Raw genomic sequence first — 20897 nt, 5'->3', positions numbered from 1 at the left:
CCCTCCCCAGCCTTCCTGTAGCCCCCTTCAGATCCTGGAAGGCCACAATGAGGTCACCTCAGAGCCTTCTCTTCTGCAGACTGAACAGCCCCAACTCCTTCAGTCTGTCCTCACAGGAGAGGTGCTCCATCCCTCTGCTCATCCTCCTGGCCCTTCTCTGGACACCTTCCAGCACCTCCAGATCCCTCTTGGAATAGGGGCTCCAGAACTGGAGGCAGTACTCCAGGTGGGGTCTCAGCAGAGCTGAGCAGAGGGGGAGAATCACCTCCCTTGCCCTGCTGGCCACACTTCTCCTGCTGCAGCCCAGGGTCTGATTGGCTTTGTGGGCTGCAAGTGCACACTGAGAGCTCCTGGTGAGCTTCTCCTCCACCAGCACCCCCAAGTCTCTCTCCTCAGGGCTGCTTTCCAGCCAGTCCCTGCCCAGCCTGTATTTGTGCCTGGAGTTGCCTCGACCCAGATGCAGGACCCTGCCCCTGGTCTTGTTGAAGCTCATGAGGTTGGCTTGTGCCCACCTCTCCAGCCTGTCCAGGTCCCTCTGGATGGATCCCTTCCCTCCAGCTGTCTGCTGCACCACACAGCTTGGTGTCATCAGCAAACCTGCTGAGGGTGCACTCAATGCCACTGTCCATGGCACCCACAAAGATCTGATGAGTATCTTCAGCAAACTCCTGAGCAGATTAGGAAGGCTCTGTGTTTGCAAAGGCCACTCTCTGCCTTTGTTGAGGCCAGTGAAATCAGAGGGGTTTTTAACACTTTGGGTGACTGCTACTTGCTAAAATACATTCATCTTTAATTGGTGGGTCCCTGGAGGAACCTGAGCCAGGCCTGACTCCCAAGCTTTGATACAGCAGGCTGCCAGACATGGATAACTGTGTCCAGCACTTCTTCCATTTGATTGTGCTTCCAGGTCTGACTGAAACTCAAGCTGTGCACCTTTCCTGCCCCAGGCTGCAAGTGTCGTGGCTAATACATTCCACAGCTTAGCCTTTCCTGGATGTATTCATAGCAGACACAGAGACATGATGCATCAGCTATCAGGCACTTCAGCTACTCTTTGGAGGTGGAAGGGGTCTTGCCCACTGCTTCCAGATGAAGAGAAATTAAATCATAGAATCATAGAACCATTGGAGAAGACTTTTAAGGCCACTGTGTCCAACCATTCTCTAACTCTGCCAAGACTGCTGCTAAACCATGTCCCTCAGCACCACCTCTGTGCCTCTTTGAAACACCTCCAGGGATGGGAGATACAACCACCTCCCTGGGGAGGCTCTTCCAGTGTTTGAGAACCCTTTCAGTGAAGGACTTGCTTCTAATAGCTAACCTAAACCTCCTTTGGTGCAACTTGAGGCCATTTCATCTCATCCTGTTACTATTACTAGGGAGAAGAGATCAACACCCACCTCACTACAGCCTCCTTTCAGGTGTCTCCTCAGCCTTCTTGTCTCCATGCTAAACAATCATAGTATCAGTCAGGGTTGGAAGGGACCACAAGGAGCATCTAGTTCCAACCCCCCTGCCATGGGCAGGGACACCCCACACTAGAATCCCAGTTCTCTCAGCTGCTCCACACAAGATCTACTCTCCAGACCCTTCACTGGCTTCACTGCACTTCCCTGCTGCAGCACCTCACTGTCTGTCATGTAGTGAGGGACCCAAAACTGAACCCAGTGTTCAAGGTGTAGCTGTGTCACTTTGTACCAAAGGAGCAGTTTTTGACCAAGCTGTTCTCTAGGTTTATTGTGTAAGACAGCATAAACACCTGAAATCAGAAATGTGTTCAGAGGCTACTGATTTCCAACTGCTGTGATCTGGATGCTTCCTGCAGCACACCTGGAGCCAGATTTGAAAAGGCATGGAGCACTTGCAAGCAAAAGGAAGGTCAGCAGGGCACCAGGACTGCAGGTGTTTGGAGTGAGCAGCATCAGTGCTGGGCCCCATGCTCTCTAACATCTCTATTGTTGATCTGGATGAGGGCATTGGGTCCATCATCAGTATATTTGCAGACAACACCAAGCTGAGGGCAGGAGTTGATCTGATGGAGGGCAGAGAGGCTCTGCAGAGGGACCTCCACAGGCTGGACAGATGGGCAGAGTCCAAGGGTTGAACACATCCAAGTGCCAGGTTCTGCACATTGGCCACAACAACCCCAGGCAGTGCTACAGGCTGGGGTCAGAGTGGCTGAGAGCAGCCAGGCAGAGAGGGACCTGGGGGTGCTGGTTGATAGTAGGCTGAACATGAGCCTGCAGTGTGCCCAGGGGGCCAAGAAGGCCAATGGCATCCTGGCCTGCATCAGGAACAGTGTGGCCAGCAGGAGCAGGGAAGTCATTGTGCCCTGTGCTCAGCACTGGTTAGGCCACACCTTGAGTCCTGTGTCCAGTTCTGGGCCCCTCAGTTTAGGAAGGAGGTTGAATTGCTGGACGGTGTCCAGAGGAGGGCAACAAGGTTGATGAGGGACTTGGAACAGATGCCCTATGAGGAGAGACTGAGGGAGCTGGGGTTGCTTAGCCTGGAGAAGAGGAGGCTCAGGGGAGACCTCATTGCTCTCTACAACTACCTGAAGGGAGGTTGTAGCCAGGTGGGGGTTGGTCTCTTCTCCCAGGCAAGCAGCACCAGAACAAGAGGACACAGTCTCAGGCTGTGCCAGGGGAGGTTTAGGCTGGAGGTAAGGAGAAAGTTCTTTACTGAGAGAGTTGTTCCCCATTGGAATGTGCTGCCCAGGGAGGTGGTGGAGTCCCCATCCCTGGAGGTGTTCAAGAGGGGATTGGATGTAGCACCTGGTGCCATGGTCTAGTCATGAGGTCTGTGGTGACAGGTTGGACTGGATGATCTTTGAGGTCTCTTCCAGCCTTGGTGATTCTGTGGTACTGTGTGATTCTGTGATTCACCTAAGAGTTTCCTGGTCAGGTTTGTGTGAGCATCATGCCACTGGGATCAGTACCAAAGGGGAACTGCTAGAGAGTCAGGCATGTGCATCCAGGGTCAAGTTATAAAGCTGCTCTTCAGCTGAGTTTTCAAAGGCAAGCCACTGCTCATGGAAGAGTCCCACCTCTGAGGTAAAAACCCAGCTCACATTTTCTGTGCAACTGGCAGATGCCCTGAGGCCCACATCCATGGACAGAAGAAACCACACTGTCAATATGTGACCCTCTGCATAAGCCCTGCATTCAATCTGCCTTAAGGAGTCACAAGAGAGAAGCTAGCCCTTGTTACTCACTCTGTTTAGACCTGAATTTGTTACAGAGATAAGAGTGTCTGCAGTGATCTTCCAGAGACCTTCACATGGAGGCCTTCCTCTCTGTTCCAGTAATAATAAACCTTGCCTAGCAGATAAGGCTGATGAATAATTTCATGTCGTTGCAACGTGATGGACTTCAAGGATGTACCAGAAGAGGCTGGGACAACTATGTGTCCTCAGTCCTGAGAAGGGTAAAGGGGGGGTGGGGATGGGGGTAGGGGGGAAGGGACATGCATCACATCACTATCTTTTACTGCCCAGTTGGAAGGAACAGAAGATGCAGCCACACTTCTTGGATGTGGATAGTAAAAGGGTGAAAGGGAAATGGGCACAGGCTGCAAATACAAATTAGGGGGGAAAAAATCACCCTGTAAGAGAGGGTTTGTGAAATTTCCATCCTTAGTGCTGGAGATTGGGCAAGGCCCCAGTCAAGGAGAACAGGTTGAACCAGAGGCCTCCACAGGCCTCATACTATCTAAATTGTTGTGAGGGAATCAGAGAAACCATAAAGGGCCACACACCAAATCTATGCCTTGCCATGCTGGTGTGCTGCCATGACCAGCTACTATGGAGCAGCACCTGTGTAGATAGAATAGAATAGAATAGAATAGAATAGAATAGAATAGAATAGAATAGAATAGAATAGAATAGAATCAATAAGGTTGGAAAATAACTCAGAGATCATTGAGTCCAACCTATCACCCAACACCATCTAATCAGCTAAACCATGGCACCAAGTGCCTCAGCCAGGCTCTTCCTAAACACCTCCAGTGATGGTGACTCCACCACCTCCCTGGGCAGCACATTCCAACGGCCAATCTCTCTTGCTGGGAAGAATTTCTTCCTAACATCCAGCCTAAACCTCCCCTGGCACAGCTTGAGACTGTGTCCTCTTGTTCTGGTGCTGCTTGCCTCAAAGAAGAGACCAACTCCCACCTGGCTACAACCTCCCTTCAGGTAGTTGGAGACAGCAATAAGCTCCCTCAGCCTCTCCTCACAGGGCTGTGCTCCAAACCCCTCCCCAGCTTTGTTGCCCTTCTCTGGACACCTTCCAGCATCTCAACATCTTTCCTAAACTGAGGAGCCCAGAACTGGACACAGGACTCAAGGTGTGGCCTAACCAGTGCTGAGCACAGGGCACAATGACTTCCCTGCTGCTTCTGGCCACACTATTCCTGATGCAGGCCAGGATGCAGTTGGGCTTCTTGGCCACCTGGCCACACTGCAGGCTCATGTTCAGCTGCTGTCAACCAGCACCCCCAGGTCTCTTTCTGCCTGGCTGCTCTCCAGCCACTCTGACCCCAGCCTGTAGCTCTGCCTGGGGTTGCTGTGTGAAAGAAGCAGCAGAAAGCATTTAAAGGAAAATTTTAAGGGGAGGAGAGGTTCGGAGAGGAGAGGAGAGGAGAGGTTCGGAGAGGAGAGGAGAGGTTCGGAGAGGAGAGGTTCGGAGAGGAGAGGTTCGGAGAGGAGAGGAGAGGAGAGGAGAGGAGAGGAGAGGAGAGGAGAGGAGAAGAGAGGAATAATTATTATCTAATTAACTAAACCATGGCACCAAGTGCCTCATCCAGTCTCCTCTTAAACATCTCCAGGGCTGGTGACTCCACCACCTCCCTGGGCAGCACATTCCATTGGCCAATCTCTCTTGCTGGGAAGAACTTTCTCCTCACCTCCAGCCTAAACTTCCCCTGGCACAGCTTGAAACTGTGTCCTCTTGTTCTGGTGCTGGTTGCCTGGGAGTTAATTAGTTGCCTGTGGTTACTTGTCCATGTCAGGTGCCATCTGAGGTGGCAATGAATGCTACAAGTAATTCTTTCTGATCTTGAAGTTCATGTAATAAAAGTTTACAATCCTTTCTCTGTGACCAAAAAGAATTGTGTCACCACTGAAACAGGAGATATTTTCTTTGTCAGGTTTAAATAGGCAGAAACAACAACACTTCTTAAGGTGCTTATCCTCAGTCCTTAATTAAAGCCTCTTGAAACAGTTCCCCCACAATGAGAAGTTGTGTTTGTGCAGAGTTTGACTCAGCAGAGCTGCCCAAAAGTTAATCTTCATGTCTTGTTGCCTCTTATTAATGTGTAAACCAGAACAGAGAGGAAAATGCTTCCAGGAGGGAACAGTGCCTTCCACCCTCAGGCACAGAAGATTTCCCTGAGTAAATCTGCATTTCAAAGTACACGTGCTTTCCCAGAGCTGTCAGCATCTGGGCATTTAAGTTCATGGGCATATAATGGTAAGAAAGACATTGGTTCTAAACATGAGCCAGCAGTGTGCCCAGGTGGCCAAGAAGGCCAATGGCATCCTGGTCTGCATTAGGAACAGTGTGGCCAGCAGGAGCAGGGAAGTCATTCTGCCCCTGTACACTGCACTGGTTAGGCCAAACCTTGAGTCCTGTGTCCAGTTCTGGGCCCCTCAGTTTAAGAAGAATATTGAGACATTTGAACGTGTCCAGAGAAGGGCAACAAGGCTGGGGAGAGGTCTGGAGCACAGCCCTGTGAGGAGAGGCTGAGGGAGCTGGGGTTGCTTAGCCTGGAGAAGAGGAGGCTCAGGGGAGACCTAATTGCTCTCTACAACTCCCTGAAGGGAGGTTGTAGCCAGGTGGGAGTTGGTCTCTTCTCCCAGGCAACCAGCACCAGAAAAAGAGGACACAGTCTCAAGCTGTGCCAGGGGAGGTTCAGGCTGGAGGTGAGGAGAAAGTTCTTCACTGAGAGAGTTGTTAGCCATTGGGATGTGCTGCCCAGGGAGGTGGTGGAGTCACCATCCCTGGAGGTGTTCAAGAGGGGACTGGACATGGCTCTGGAAGCCATGTCTCTCCTCTCCTCTCCTCTCCTCTCCTCTCCTCTCCTCTCCTCTCCTCTCCTCTCCTCTCCTCTCCTCTCCTCTCCTCTCCTCTCCTCTCCTCTCCGAACCTCTCCTCTCCGAACCTCTCCTCTCCTCTCCTCTCCGAACCTCTCCTCTCCTCTCCTCTCCGAACCTCTCCTCTCTGAACCTCTCCTCTCTGAACCTCTCCTCTCTGAACCTCTCTGAACCTCTCCTCTCTAAACCTCTCCTCTCCTCTCCTCTCCTCTCCTCTCCTCTCCTCTCCTCTCCTCTCCTCTCCTCTCCGAACCTCTCTGAACCTCTCCGAACCTCTCTGAACCTCTCCGAACCCCTCCTTTCCCACTCCAGTGGGCAGGCTTCAGGTAAGAGAATGTTCTCAACCCTGAGAGGCTCTGTTGAGTTGTCTGTTTTTTAACAATGCCTCTTTAAGGCTTTTTGTTTCTTTTCCAACAGCAAAACAGAAGCACTGCTCCAGAGGACACCATGCCAGCCGCAGGCTTGGGGCAGCTCGTGTTCTCTCGCGGAGCGCAGAACTGCAGCAGCTCCTGATAAGAACTTCCAAAGTCAAGGTTCTGCCTGAGCGAAGCCAAGGAGAGAAGCACTGATAACAACGATTTTGCAGCTCTGTTGGGCTGAGGGAAGGATTTTCAAGGATCTTGCATTCCAAATTGTTGCCAAAATTCATCACCTTTGCCAGCTAGGAACTTCTCTCTGAAAGAAAGGATTTTGCTTCCCGCCTGTTTCTTGCAGAGCCATTTTTGCTCCACGATCCTGGAGGTCTCTTCCAACCTTAGTTATGCTGTGATACTGTGGAAAAAAAAAACACCCTAAACTAACTAACTGAATGTTAAAATAAATAGATGTTAAAAAGTCAACAGATCAAACACTCACTCAATCAATCTAAGAAATAATGACGTTTGTAAATGATAAGAAAGCAGCAATGTGAGGGAGCTGCTGTGGCAGCTTTCCTCCAGGGCTTTCTCTCATGAGTGTGCAAAGTTCAGGATTGAACAGCAACACAAATAGAATTTAGGGGGTAGTCAAATCAAGCAAAGCTTTTGTGGGCATCTGTACCAGCTATGAATGAATGACTGTGTCCAGTTCTGGGCCCCACAGGTTAGGAAAGATGTTGAGGTGCTGGAAGGTGTCCAGAGAAGGGCAACAAAGCTGGGGAGGGGTCTGGAGCACAGCCCTGTGAGGAGAGGCTGAGGGAGCTGGGGTTGCTTAGCCTGGAGAAGAGGAGGCTCAGGGGAGACCTTATTGCTGTCTCCAGCTACCTGAAGGGAGGTTGTAGCCAGCTGGGGGTTGGTCTCTTCTCCCAGGCACCCAGTGAGGTGCAGGTTTAGGTTGGATATGAGGACAAAGTTCTTCCCAGCAAGAGAGATTGCCCATTGGAATGTGCTGCCCAGGGAGGTGGTGGAGTCACCATCCCTGGAGGTGTTTAGGAAGAGACTGGATGTGGTGCTTGGTGCCATGGTTGAGTTGATCAGATGGTGTCGGGTGATAGGTTGGACTTGATGATCTTTGAGGTCTCTTCCAACCTGGTCTGGTCTATTCTATTCTATTCTATTCTATTCTATTCTATTCTATTCTATTCTATTCTATTCTATTCTATTCCATTCCATCCTATCCTATCCTATCCTATCCTATCCTATCCTATCCTATCCTATCCTATCCTATCCTATCCTATCCTATCCCATCCTATTATATTATATCCTATCCTATCGTATTCTATTCTATCCTATCCACAGCCATCCTCTTGGAGAGAAGGGAGTGGAAGCACCACTTTTGTGTGCAGCAAAGGAGGCACAGGGGAGGGAGAGCAAGCACAAGGACTGAGGTGGTGCCCATGGGATATAAATAGAGGCAAATCTCCTCCCAGTCACAGATTCACAGAATCATTTTCCTTGGAAAAGACCTGTAAGAACATCACTTCCTAACTCTACCAAGTCCTTTGAGAGCTGGAAAGGTGGAACTGAGGATTGAGGCAGACTTCTGTGGGATTTGTTTGGCACTGAAGTTGCTTTTGAATGCTTTCAGCTTTGCTCATTTCTTTAGTTTGGAGGAATTTCTGAAGAGGTTTGTTTTGTGTGGAAAAAAAATGTGCAGGCTGTTTCTGAAGAGGGATAGCTAGCAAGAATTAAGATGTGCTTATAAATCCTTGTTAGCTGTAGGAGTTAAGGGTTTGCTTTCCAGTAGCCTGTCCTTCTGGGAGCACCCTTTGATGTGCAAAGGCTCCAGAGGTGTGATGTCATGTGTTCATTCCTCAGGCAGGAGGTGAACCGCTCAGTCCAACCTTCAGAGGCGGAGAGTTTGCCACCAAAGAACAACCCAGAGCAATGTCCCTGGCTGGGGTAAGCTGTCTGGTGACAGGAGCAGGAGGATTTCTTGGCCAGAGGATTGTCTGCTTGCTGCTGGAAGAAGAGGAGGCGCTGGCTGAGATCCGGCTGCTGGATAAAGCCTTTAGCAAAGAAGCCCTTGAGAAATTTGGGAGTAAGTAGCACCTCCTGAGGACTGTGCTGTGGCTATTGTGCTCTTCCCTCACCTGGAGAGCTTTTGCTTTTGCCTTTTGCTTTTGTTTCTTGAGAGAGAGAGAGAGGTCTTTAACCTCTCATCCACACCAGCTTGGCAGATAGAGGTTTTATTTCAAGGAGATCTTGCTTGCTTTGCTCCTTCTTCCTTCCAATACAACTGTAAAAGCAGGAGTTGCCTTTGCTGGACCCTGAGGCTTGAGGAGAGGCTGAGGGAGCTGGGGTTGCTTAGCCTGGAGAGGAAGAGACTCAGGGGTGACCTTATCACTGTCTACAACTACCTGAAGGGAGGTTGTAGACAGGCAGAGGTTGGTCTCTTCTCCCAGGCAGCCAGCACCAGAACAAGAGGACACAGTCTCAGGCTGTGCCAGGGGAGGTTCAGGCTGGAGGTCAGGAGGAAGTTTTACACAGGGAGAGTGATTGCCCACTGGAATGTGCTGCCCAGGGAGGTGGTGGAGTCACCATCACTGGACGTGGTCAGGAGGAGACTTGACAGGGTGCTTGGTTGCATGGTTTAGTTAGTTGGGTGGTGTTGGTTGATGGGTTAGACACTATGATCTTGAAGGTCTCTTCCAACCTGGTCTATTCTATTCTAGTCTATTCTGTTCTATTCTATTCTATTCTATTCTATTCTATTCTATTCTCCAGGCTGGAAGAGAGACCCAGATACTGTTTGTGCAGTAAGCAGGCTGCCTTCAGCACAACTTCTACTGCACTGAAACCCACAGAGCAAAATTAATTGTCAAGTCTCCCCTGTCTGGCTGGGGTCAGAGGCAGGAAGCAGTGACTGGCATTCCTGTGCTGGGGGGAGGGGCTGCATGGAAACCCTGGGCTGTGATGTGCTGTACTAAAAGGCAGTGGTGAAGGTGTGAGTACAAATGCTGATGGTTTCCTTCAACCTGTGATGGGTCTGATTAAATAGTGATCAGGAGCTGTGATGAGTGTCACAGGCTAAAAGGGCAACAAAGCTGGTGAGGGATCTGGTGCACAAGCCCTGTGAGGAGAGGCTAAGGGAGCTGGGATTGTTTAGCCTGGAGAAAAAGAGGCTCAGGGGAGATCTTATTGCTGTCTACAACTACCTGAAGCCAGGTTGTAGACAGGACGGGGTTGGTCTCTTCTCCCAGGCAATCAGCACCAGAACAAGAGGACACAGTTTCAAACTGTGCCAGGGGAAGTTTAGGCTGGAGGTGAGGAGAAAGTTCTTCACAGAGAGAGTCGTTAGCTGTTGGAATGTGCTGCCCAGGGAGGTGGTGGAGTCCCCATCCCTGGAGGTGTTCAAGTGGGGATTGGATGTGGCACTTGGTGCCATGGTGTAGTAGTCATGATGTGTTGGGTGATGGGTTCGACTTGATGATCCTTGAGGTCTCTTCCAACCTTGCTGATTCTATGATTCTATGATTCTATAAATCAGTGTGACATGAGGCAGCTTGAGCATTTGGTGTTGCATAGTCCTCTGCCTTGAGCCAAGCCTCCCTGTGTGAAAGTTGTCACTGCTGGCTTGTGATAGTGGATGGAGTCATACAGGATGTATCAGGTAGTGATAGGACTAGGGGGAATGGAATGAAGCTGGAGGTGGGGAGATTGAGGCTGGAGGTGAGGAGGAAGTTCTTGCCCATGAGAGTGGTGAAGCCCTGGAATGGGTTGTCCAGGGAGGTGGTTGAGGCCCTGTCCCTGGAGGTGTTTGAGGCTGGCTGAGGCTGTGGCCAGGCTGATGTAGTGTGGGGTGTCCCTGCCCATGGCAGGGGGTTGGAACTGGATGCTCCTTGTGGTCCCTTCCAACCCTGACTGATACTATGATACTCGGATGTGCTGAGTGCACACCAACAGTCCCCATCCCTGGAGGTGCTCCAAGAGGGGATTGAATGTGGCACTTGGTGCCATGGTCTAGTAGTCATGAAGTGTTGGGTGATAGGTTGGACTTGATGATCCTTGAGGTCTTTTCCAACCTTATTGATTCTGTGATTCTATTATTGCTATTACTGCAGTTGCCTGGGGAGCAGAACCCTTTTGTGCTATCCATGTGAGAGACAGGATCCCTTTGCAGAGGGAGGGCCAGGACTCCAGTTTGCTGAAGGGACTGGAGACAGCACAAATGAAGTGGTATGCTCAGTGTCAGAAAGGCTTTGTGGAAAGGAAAGCAGCTCAGGGTTAATACTGGGTTGCTTTAAATGTCCCATTGCCTGGGATCCTGAGCACACCTACAGGAGCATCAATTCAGTCAAATCATGAAGCCCCTGCATCATATTTACTGGATAGTGCTTCCCTCCACTACATCTTAACCTCCAGACTATTATTCCTCTGGATGGGAACCCTTATGGAATATCCCCACATGATTTCATGAAGCTTTTAAGTGACATAAAGGAACAGTGACAGAGCTCCATACACGTGGTGCAGATTGCACAAGCCTTTAGGATTGTTTGATACAACTCAGCCTTTCTCCTCCTCTAAATCTCATTCAGGGTTTGACTGAAGATTTGCTAGATGCCCTTGAGCTGTGCAGCAGCCCTCCCTGCTCTGATTTCCAACAAAATCTGCAGCAGCAGTGGAGGCAGCAGGAGTAGAGTGTGTGGGTTAGCCCTTTAGCCCCTTTAGTTCCTTCCTTCCTTTCTTTCTTGCAGCAGGACCAGGAGAGCTCTGCAGGGATCTGAGTTTCGTGGGGAATGGAAACAGCTCCTTGTGTGGGCACAGTCCTGGCTGAGCTGCAGCAAAGGTTTCACTGTTCCTTCTTTGTTTTCAGGAAAGCTCTAGGAATGATTTCCTTATCCTCCCTCCTTCCTTCACTGAACATTGTTCATAGAATCCTAGAATCAATAAGGTTGAAAAAGACCTCAGAGATAAGTCCAACCTGTCACCCAACACCTCAGGACTAACTAAACCATGCCTCCAAGTGCCACATCCAATCCCTTTTTGAACACCTCCAGGGATGGTGACTCCACCACCTCCCTGGGCAGCATATTCCAATGGGAAATTACACTTTCTGGGAAGAACTTTCTCCTCACCTCCAGCCTAAACTTCCCCCGGCACAGCTTGAGACTGTGTCCTCTTGTTCTGGTGCTGCTTGCCTGGGAGAAGAGACCAACCCCCACCTGGCTACAACCTCCCTTCAGGTAGTTGTAGAGGGCAATGAGGTCTCCCCTGAGCCTCCTCTTCTGCAGGCTAAGCAACCCCAGCTCCCTCAGCCTCTCCTCACAGGGCTTGTGCTCAGATACTCCCTCTCCTATTCTTGCAGCACACCTGCTGCCTACCTGAACAGGAAAAGAGGAAGAGGAAAATCAGCTAACAGAGCTTTTTTTCCCCCTTCATTTCACAAGCAGGTAGTGGGAACAACAGGCTGGCAGTTCAGATGTGTCCCAACTGCCTTGAGACCCTGCACTTTGCCTGGCAGTCCCTCTGTCTGGGTCAGCCTCTATAGCAACATCTTACCAATAGCTGTAGGGGAGGTGTTACCAGGATGGAAGCAGACTTCTCTCAGTGGTGCCCAGTGACAGGACAAGGGGCAGTGGACACAAACTGTAGCACAGAGCACTGCTACAAGCTGCCCAGAGATGCCTTCTCTGGAGGCATTCCAAACCCACCTGCACATATTCCTATGGGAGTTACTCTAGCTGACCCTGCTCTATCAAGGGGGTTGGACTGCAGGATCTTCAGAGGTCCTTTCCAACCTCTACCTTTCTGTGTGATTCTGTGTGTCCTCTTCAAATGTGCTGCAGTGCCTGTGTTTGGGACTACCAGAAATATTTTCCTGCCCTTCTCCAGCACAGTGAGGACACAGTCTCAGGCTGTGCCAGGGGAAGTTTAGGCTGGAGGTGAGGAGAAAGTTCTTCACTGAGAGAGTCATTAGCCATTGAAATGTGCTGCCCAGGGAGGTGGTGGAGTCACCATCCCTGCAGGTGTTCAAAAAGGGATTGGATGTGGCACTTGGTGCCATGGTTTAGTTAGTCCAGAGGTGTTGGGTGACAGGTTGGACTTGATCTCTGAGGTCTTTTCCAACCTTATTGATTCTATGATTCTATGAACAGTCTTCAATGAAGGAAGGAGGGAGGATATGTGCTGCCCAGGGAGGTGGTGGAGTCCCCATCCCTGGAGGTGTTCAAGAGGGGATTGGATGTGGCACTTGAAGCCATGGTTTAATATTCATGAGGTGTTGGCTGACAGGTTGCACTTGATCTTTGAGGTCTCTTCCAACCTTATTGAGTCTGTGATTCTATGATTCTATTCCAAATGCAGGGCTGCTATGAAAATTGTGGGGCTGGAGCCTTCTGAGCTGCATGACTTTTGCTGCAGACTTCTACTTGCTACCATGTGTTATTCAGCCTTCTTGAACAGCCAGGGGTTGGAGCACAGCCCTGTGAGGAGAGGCTGAGGGAGCTGGGGTTGCTCAGCCTGGAGAAGAGGGTTGGTCTCTTCTCCCAGGCAACCAGCACCAGAACAAGAGGACACAGTCTCAAGCTGTGCCAGGGGAGGTTTAGGCTGGAGGTGAGGAAGAAGTTCTTCCCAGAGAGAGAGATTGGCCATTGGAATGTGCTGCCCAGGGAGGTGGTGGAGTCACCATCACTGCAGGTGTTTAGGAAGAGACTGGATGGGGTGCTTGTTGATTAGATGGTGTTGGGTGATAGGTTGGACTCATTGATTCTATTCTATTCTATTCTATTCTATTCTATTCTATTCTATTCTATTCTATTCTATTCTATTCTATTCTAGTCTAGTCTAGTCTATCCTATCCTATCCTATCCTATCCTATCCTATCCTATCCTATCCTATCCTATCCTATCCTATCCACACAGGTGCTGCTCCATAGTAGCTGGTCATGGCAACACACCAGTATGGCAAGGTACAGATTTGGTGTGTGGCCCTTTATGGTTTCTCTGATTCCCCCACAACAATTTAGATTGTATGAAGCCTGTGGAGGCCTCTGGCTCACTCTGTTCTCCTTGACTGGGACCTTGCCCAGTCTCCAGCACTAAGGATGGAAATTTCACAAACCCTCTCTTACAGGGTGAATCTTTGCCCCCCTAATTTCTAGTTGGAATTTTCCTCATTGCAGCCCAGGGAGTCACCATCACTGGAAGTGTTTAAGAAGAGAGTGGAGGAGGCACTTGGTGCCATGGTTTAGTTGATTAGATGCTGTTGGGTGACAGGCTGGACTTGATGATCTCAAAGGTCTTTTCCAACCTGGTCTATTCTATTCTATTCTATTCTATTCTATTCTATTCTATTCTATTCTATTCTATTCTATTCTATTCTATTCCATTCCATTCCATTCCATTCCATTCCATTCCATTCCATTCCATTCCATTCCATTAAGATGCTGAAACGTACTGAGCATCCTTGCCTTGCCAAGCAAAAACCAGTCTAAAGGAAGCAGGGGACATTGCTTTACAGCTCAGCAGACACAGGAATCATTGTTGAAGCTGAAGCTTTCCCAGCAGGTAGCTACCTTCTCATAAGCACTGTGTGCATGAATGAAGAGCTGGGTTGAATGTGTTCCTTTCCTCCCCCTTCCACCTGACACACACACTCTTTTGATGCCTGGACAGTGTTTTCTGCAGATGGAAATCAAGTTTTTCTCTGCCATCTGTCTCAGACTGAAGCCATCCTCTGTGAATCATTTCTTCTTTCCTCTCCTTGCTTCCAAACTCCCCTGTGGTTTGCCTCTTCCCCCAGAGCAGCACAAGGTCAGTGTGCCGGCTCACCAAGCTAATGCTGGTGAAGTGAACAAGGTTCATCTTGTCCTTACCAGGGCAGCTTCTGTTGGCTGAAGTGGAGTGGAGGAGGAGCAGATTTCCTGCCTCATTTCACATACAAAAATGTAACTGCAAGCCCAAACATGGCACAGAGCAGCCAGACATCAGCTTTCTAGTGACTGCTGCCAGCTAGCTGTGTCACCAGCCTTATAGGGGACAGGCTTCTTGAGTATTTTTGACTGGAGGCTTTGATTTGCCTGTGTAAAACCTCCCACTTTCCTAACTCCTGCCCAGGCGCTCTGACCACTCTGAGAGGGCCACAGATCAGAATCCACCCTGTGAAATCCATGTGGTTCAGTCCTTTGCATCATTGCAACCCCACCAAGCCCTTCTTGTGGAGAACATCAACCTGAGGGCTGTGGAAAGCTGAAAGTTAATCGGAGCAGTTGGTGGACAAAAAAATCCTAACTCCACACTCTGAGACTTTTGCAGCCAGGCAAAGTAAAGGCCAGTTAAAAACTCATGGAAACAGAGCCCTAGGAAATGAATGCACTCTGTAGAAGCATAAGAGAGCATGGGGCAGGGGCTGTGTTCACTCTGGATTTAGTGATAGGGCTGTAAATGTTTCACTAATTTCATATTTCTTAGAGCAACTGACAAGGATGGGGGAAAAAATGCTCTCAAGCTCATTGCAACAAAATAGTTGTTAAAGAAACACAATATTGCATTCCAGGATGTTGCAGAGATAACGAGATACATCATGTTAAAAGATACTCCCACTCAGTTTCAGATCCAAGTGTGCCCCTCACGTCGATGGGATGGAATGCTGCCTGCTTCAGAGCTGATGAGAAAGCACAGGATGCACCGAATTTCACTCAGAAATGAGGCTAAAAGCTCTCTGAATTAATCAGGTCCTTCCCTTATCTAGAAAGGGCAGTTGATTACGCTGGAAGAACACGGGATCTGCCTGTGCTGCAGAGTCGCGTCCCGGTAGCCGTGCCTGGAGAGCCCTCTAGTGCAGCCCGAGCAGAGAGGATGGCTTGTAATGAAACAGCTCCTTAGCAGCTGTAAGCCATGTTGAGAAGCTCCTCTCCTCTCCTCTCCTCTCCTCTCCTCTCCTCTCCTCTCCTCTCCTCTCCTCTCCTCTCCTCTCCTCTCCTCTCCTCTCCTCTCCTCTCCTCTCCTCTCCTCTCCTCTCCTCTCCTCTCCTCTCCGAACCTCTCCTCTCCTCTCCTCTCCGAACCTCTCCTCTCCTCTCCTCTCCGAACCTCTCCTCTTCGAACCTCTCCTCTCCGAACCTCTCCTCTCCGAACCTCTCCTCTCCGAACCTCTCCTCTCCTCTCTTCTCCTCTCCTCTCCTCTCCTCTCCTCTCCTCTCCTCTCCTCTCCTCTCCTCTCCGAACCTCTCCGAACCTCTCCTCTCCGAACCTCTCCTCTCCTCTCCTCTCCTCTCCGAACCTCTCCTCTCCTCTCCTCTCCTCTCCTCTCCTCTCCTCTCCTCTCCTCTCCTCTCCTCTCCTCTCCTCTCCTCTCCTCTCCTCTCCTCTCCTCTCCTCTCCTCTCCTCTCCTCTCCTCTCCGAACCTCTCCTCTCCTCTCCTCTCCTCTCCTCTCCGAACCTCTCCGAACCTCTCCTCTCCTCTCCTCTCCGAACCTCTCCGAACCTCTCCTCTCCTCTCCTCTCCTCTCCTCTCCGAACCTCTCCGAACCTCTCCGAACCTCTCCGAACCTCTCCGAACCTCTCCTCTCCTCTCCGAACCTCTCCTCTCCTCACCTCTCTGAACTTCTCCTCTCCCCTCTCTCTCCCCTCCCTCTCCCTCTCCCCCTCCCTCTCCCATGGCACAGCTGCAGCCCTGCCAGCAGTCTTCCCAGGAGAGCAGCACCACTTTGGACATTCCTCACTGGAATTCCTCACAACCCCATCCCTGAAGGTGTTCAAGAGTGGATTGGATGTGGCACTTGGTGCCATGGTTTAGTTAGTCCTGAGGTGTTGGGTGACAGGTTGGACTTGCTGATCTCTGAGGTCTTTTCCAACCCTGTTGATTCTGTGATTCTATGATAGATTTGTACAGCAGTGTCACAGGCATGTGACAATGTAGCCACTGGAAAATACCTTCTGCTTTGCCAGAGTTACAGTGTCACTGCCCTGCCTGTGCTGTTAGCACCTCCCTGGCACAGCCTCAGCATCCTCACAGCCCTTCATCACTCCTCCCAGCGCTCTGCTTTTGGATGCCCATCAGGTTTTTTGCTCTGTCCTCTGCTTCCCTTGCAGAGTTCCAGGGTAAGACTGAGGTGAAAATCCTGGAAGGGGACATCCGAGATGTGTCATTCCTGCACCGTGCCTGCCAGGGCGTCTCCCTCGTCATCCACACCGCTTCCATCATCGACACCTTGGGCCTGGTGGAGAAGCAGCTGCTTTGGGAAGTCAATGTAACAGGTCAGTGGCTTGAAGCACCTTTCTCAGACCCATGTCTGTTATGTACTGACCATCATCTGCTCAGGAAAGGGATACCTGTGCTATTTTTCTGAGCCAGACTAAACAGTGCATCCTGCACAGCCACAGCTGTGAGAGCAAACATGCTTACATTTAACCCACATGCAGCTCCCCACATATGCCTTTGCCTCACACATTCTCCATGTATGCCTTCTCCACATGCACTGTGCACCAGGCTTCCACTGCAGGGCACTGCAGGATCATTCACTCTTGTCATCAGTTGTACATCAGTGCTGGGCCCCACACTGTTCAATATATTTATTGATGATCTGGATGAGGGCACTGAGTCCATCATCAGTAAATTTGCTGATGACACCAAGCTGGGGGCAGGAGTTGATCTGTTAGAGGGTAGAAGAGCTCTGCAGAGGGACCTGGACAGGCTGGACAGATGGGCAGAGTCCAAGGGCAGGAGATTGAATACATCCAAGTGCCAGGTTCTGCACATTGGCCACAGCAACCCCAGGCAGTGCTACAGGCTGGGGTCAGAGTGGCTGAGGGCAGCCAGGCAGAGAGGGACCTGGGGGTAGTGGTTGATGGTAGGCTGAACATGAGCCAGCAGTGTGCCCAGGTGGCCTAGAAGGCCAATGGCATCCTGGCCTGCATCAGGAAGAGTGTGGCCAGCAAGAGCAGGGAGGTCATTGTGCCCCTGTACACTGCACTGGTTAGGCCACACCTTGAGTCCTGTGTCCAGTTCTGGGCCCCTCAGTTTAGGAAGGAGGTTGAGATGCTGTAATGAGTCCAGAGAAGGGCAACAATGTTGGTGAGGGGTCTGGAGCACAGCCCTGTGAGGAGAGGCTGAGGGAGCTGGGGTTGCTTAGCCTGGAGAAGAGGAGGCTCAGGGGAGACCTCATTGCTCTCTACAACTACCTGAAGGGGGGTTGTAGACAGGCAGAGGTTGGTCTCTTCTCCCAGGCAAGCAGCACCAGAACAAGAGGACACAGTCTCAGGCTGCACCAGGGGAGGTTTAGGTTGAATGTTAGGAAGAAGTTCTTCCCAAAAAGAGAGATTGGCCATTGGAATGTGCTGCCCAGGGAGGTGGTGGAGTCTCCATCCCTGGAGGTGTTTAGGAAGAGCCTGGCTGAGGCACCTGGTGCCAGGGTTTAGTTGATTAGATGGTGTTGGGTGATAGGTTGGACTTGATGATCTCAAAGGTCTTTTTCACCCTTGGTTACTTCTATTCTATATTCCCATCCCAAGACCTGCACAGGCTCTGCCTTCACTGGGGATGGTTGTTACCCCATGCTTAGTGGACCTTTCTGGAAGCAGTTCACCTCTGAATCCCAATGCACAGCTGAGAAATTGGTTCTTACTCTTCCTCCCCATGTAGCATCCCTGACTCTGCACATATTACAAACACTCTAGGCTTAGAACCCTAGAATATATGAACTAGATATTGTTATGTATCATTATAGAATCACAGAATCATTTGGGTTATAAAAGACCTTTAAGATCATCGAGTCCAACCATAACCTGACTCTACCCAGTCTGGTGCTAAACCCTGCCCCTCATGGTTTAGTTTTAGTTTTGACCCTCATGTCCCTGCTTTGTCTTCAAGCCCTTCTGTGAAGCCAGTTGGATAGTGGATAGGCTTCCACTGAGTGAACCTGATTTTGAAGTCAGCCTTCAGGTCCCATAGATCCTTGCTTAGCAAGTCACCCAAAAGCATCCTCAAGTGTGGAAAGCAGGGCTTCAGCATACAGGAATGCTCCAATGGGTGGGACAGCTTTTGAAGGCTCTCTGCTTTAAGCCAAGTCAATCCAACTAACAGGCTAAAACCCCCTGAATCTGTGGTCAGTGTCTGTGCTGACCAAAGCAAGAGGCAAATTTGAATCTTGGAATTAAACCTCACACACACAGACACACACAGAGTGTGATTCACTCTGGTAGGGGCACAGAGAGAGTTGGTGGCCATTGGGATGTGCTGCCCAGGGAGGTGGTGGAGTCACCATCCCTGGAGGTGTTCAAGAGGGGATTGGATGTGGCACTTGGTGCCATGGTTTAGTAGTCATGAGGTGTTGGGTGAGAGCTTGGAGTTGATGATCTCTGAGGTCTCTTCCAACCTTATTGATTCTATGATTCTATGATCTCTGAGGTCTTTTCCAACCTTATTGATTCTATGATTCTAAATACAGATCCAGAATAGGTTCAGTTTCTTTGAACACCGTGCCCAGTTCAGGACAGGATTCTTCCAGCTGCAGAGAGGAGAGATCTGGCCAGGCTCAAGCCAGAGATGTGTTTCTGATCTAAAAGCTGAACTTTTTCCTGCTTGGGGAGCTCGAGGCTGACTTGCACATTTCTCTTTTGAAGGTACTCAGCTCTTGCTGGAGGCATGTGTTCGCTGTAACGTCCAGCACTTCATATACACCAGTACCATCGAAGTGACAGGCCCCAACTGCAAAGGGGACCCAATATTCAACGGGGATGAAGACACAGCTTATGAGAGCAAATCCAACTTCCCCTACGCCCAGAGTAAGAGGCTGGCAGAGGAGTCAGTGCTGAGAGCAGACGGCCGTGTGCTGAAGGACGGTGGCAGGCTGACGGCTTGTGCCCTGAGGTCCATGTACATCTTTGGAGAAGGGTGCCCATTTCTTCGAGGCCACCTGGACAAGTGCCTGCTGAACAGCAATGTCTTCCTGCGCTTCTCCAGGGAGGAGGCTCTGGTGAACCCCGTGTACGTGGGCAACATCGCCTGGGCACACGTGCAGGCGGCCAGGGCCCTGCGAGTCCCGCAGAGAGCCAAGCACATCCGGGGGCACTTCTACTACATCTCCGATGACACTCCTCACATGAGCTATGCCGACCTCAATTACGAGCTGACCAAAGAGCTGGGCTTTGGCATCGAGCCCCGGCTCCCCCTGCCTCTGACAGCGCTGTATTACTTCTCGCTGCTGCTGGAGGTGGTGAGCTTCCTGCTCCGTCCCTTCGTCAGGTACATCCCCTCCACCAACCGCCACCTGGTCACTCTGCTGAACACCCCCTTCAGCTTCTCGTACCGGAAGGCACAGCAGGATTTTGGCTACGAGCCCCGCTACACGTGGGAAGAGGCCAAGCAGCGCACCGGCCAGTGGATTGCCTCCATCGTCCCGCAGAGAAGGGAGTACTTGAAAAGCAAGGCTTGCTAGGGCTTCAGAGCTGCTGAAACCTGGCCAACCCTAGGGCCTTGAGACAGAGGAGAGCTGGGTGAACATCAGCAGCACTTAGAATAAACCAATAAACCAAACCAGGTTGGAAGAGACCTTCAAGATCATTGTGTCCAACCCATCAACCAATCCAACCTACCCAAACAGCTAACCCATGGCACCAAGCACCCCATCAAGTCTCCTTCTGAACACCTTCAATGACGGCGACTCCACCACCTCCCCGGGCAGCCCATTCCAGTGGGCAATCACTCTCTCTGTATAGAACTTCTTCCTAACATCCAACCTGAACCTCCCCTGGTGCAGCCTGAGACTGTGTCCTCTTGTTCTGGTACTGGGTGCCTTAACTACAAAGCATTCAAATGAAGACTGTCTGTAATAGTCTCCACCCCCAGCCCAAAATAAACACTCATTAATCGTCCCCTTAAGTACAGGCTGATCAGGGCAACTGCACTGTAGAGTCTGCATCCACTTCCACGTCTTGTGTGACACAAAGGAGTTAGGAAGACTCCATTCCAGTCTTGTCAGCCCTTCTTCTCACTTCATGGCCTCTTCAAAGCACAATTTGTCCTAGAGCTATAATTACACTTTACAAACACATATGACTCAGCTACACCCTTCTCACTCAGCCCCTGCCAGGCTCTCCAAACAGGCAGCAGGGGGAAGCCACTTGTCTGCAAAAGCTGCTAAAACCTTGCTGACTATCAAGACTATAGACTTGCTGTCTATCAAGAGCCTTGATAGATGCACATGTGCTGTCCCTGTGCTCTTCTGATGGCCACAGGAGCTTCTTTAGAACATATCACTCGACTTCTGGACCAAAACTTCAGAACTTCTTCGAGGAAGCAGATGAGATCCAGTGCTTGCTTCTTGAACACACAGCCCACGTGCTGAAAACACCTCTGGAAGATGGGAATTGCTCTGTCTGGTTTCAGATCACACGAAGCAAAGTATTTTACCTGACTTGGTACTGATAAATAAAGCACATTTCCAGCAA

The 20897-nt window shown here is 50.5% G+C and overlaps 1 protein-coding gene across 2 annotated transcripts; it reads left to right on the top strand.

Moving 5' to 3' along the window:
* The first annotated feature begins 7938 nt into the window (after positions 1-7938).
* LOC137456988 (3 beta-hydroxysteroid dehydrogenase/Delta 5-->4-isomerase-like) lies at positions 7939-20897 on the top strand. Of its 2 annotated transcripts, none has more exons than XM_068168686.1 (4): positions 7939-8134; positions 8326-8548; positions 16542-16706; positions 19071-20897. In XM_068168686.1, exons 2-4 carry the CDS (start codon positions 8395-8397, stop codon positions 19883-19885), a joined length of 1134 nt encoding a protein of 377 aa, XP_068024787.1. In that variant the 5' UTR covers positions 7939-8134; positions 8326-8394; the 3' UTR covers positions 19886-20897. The 2 variants fall into 2 exon arrangements, with proteins under 2 accessions (XP_068024787.1, XP_068024788.1); XM_068168687.1 differs by having other exon boundaries at positions 7955-7975.

This window comes from Melanerpes formicivorus, unplaced genomic scaffold (genome assembly GCF_026170545.1).
Source record: "Melanerpes formicivorus ecotype bairdi unplaced genomic scaffold, bMelFor1.0.p_v2 SCAF_154, whole genome shotgun sequence".
Taxonomy (NCBI): domain Eukaryota; kingdom Metazoa; phylum Chordata; class Aves; order Piciformes; family Picidae; genus Melanerpes; species Melanerpes formicivorus.
The sequence above is the reverse complement of the archived record's forward strand: the minus strand, read 5'-3'. Positions and strand labels throughout refer to the sequence as shown.

Coding starts and splice junctions, on each gene's coding strand:
- LOC137456988 (XM_068168686.1), top strand. CDS start 8,395: ATGTCCCTGGCTGGGGTAAGCTGTCTGGTGACAGGAGCAGGAGGATTT. Junction 8,549..16,541: donor AGCCCTTGAGAAATTTGGGA/GTAAGTAGCACC, acceptor CTTCCCTTGCAG/AGTTCCAGGGTAAGACTGAG. Junction 16,707..19,070: donor TTGGGAAGTCAATGTAACAG/GTCAGTGGCTTG, acceptor TCTCTTTTGAAG/GTACTCAGCTCTTGCTGGAG.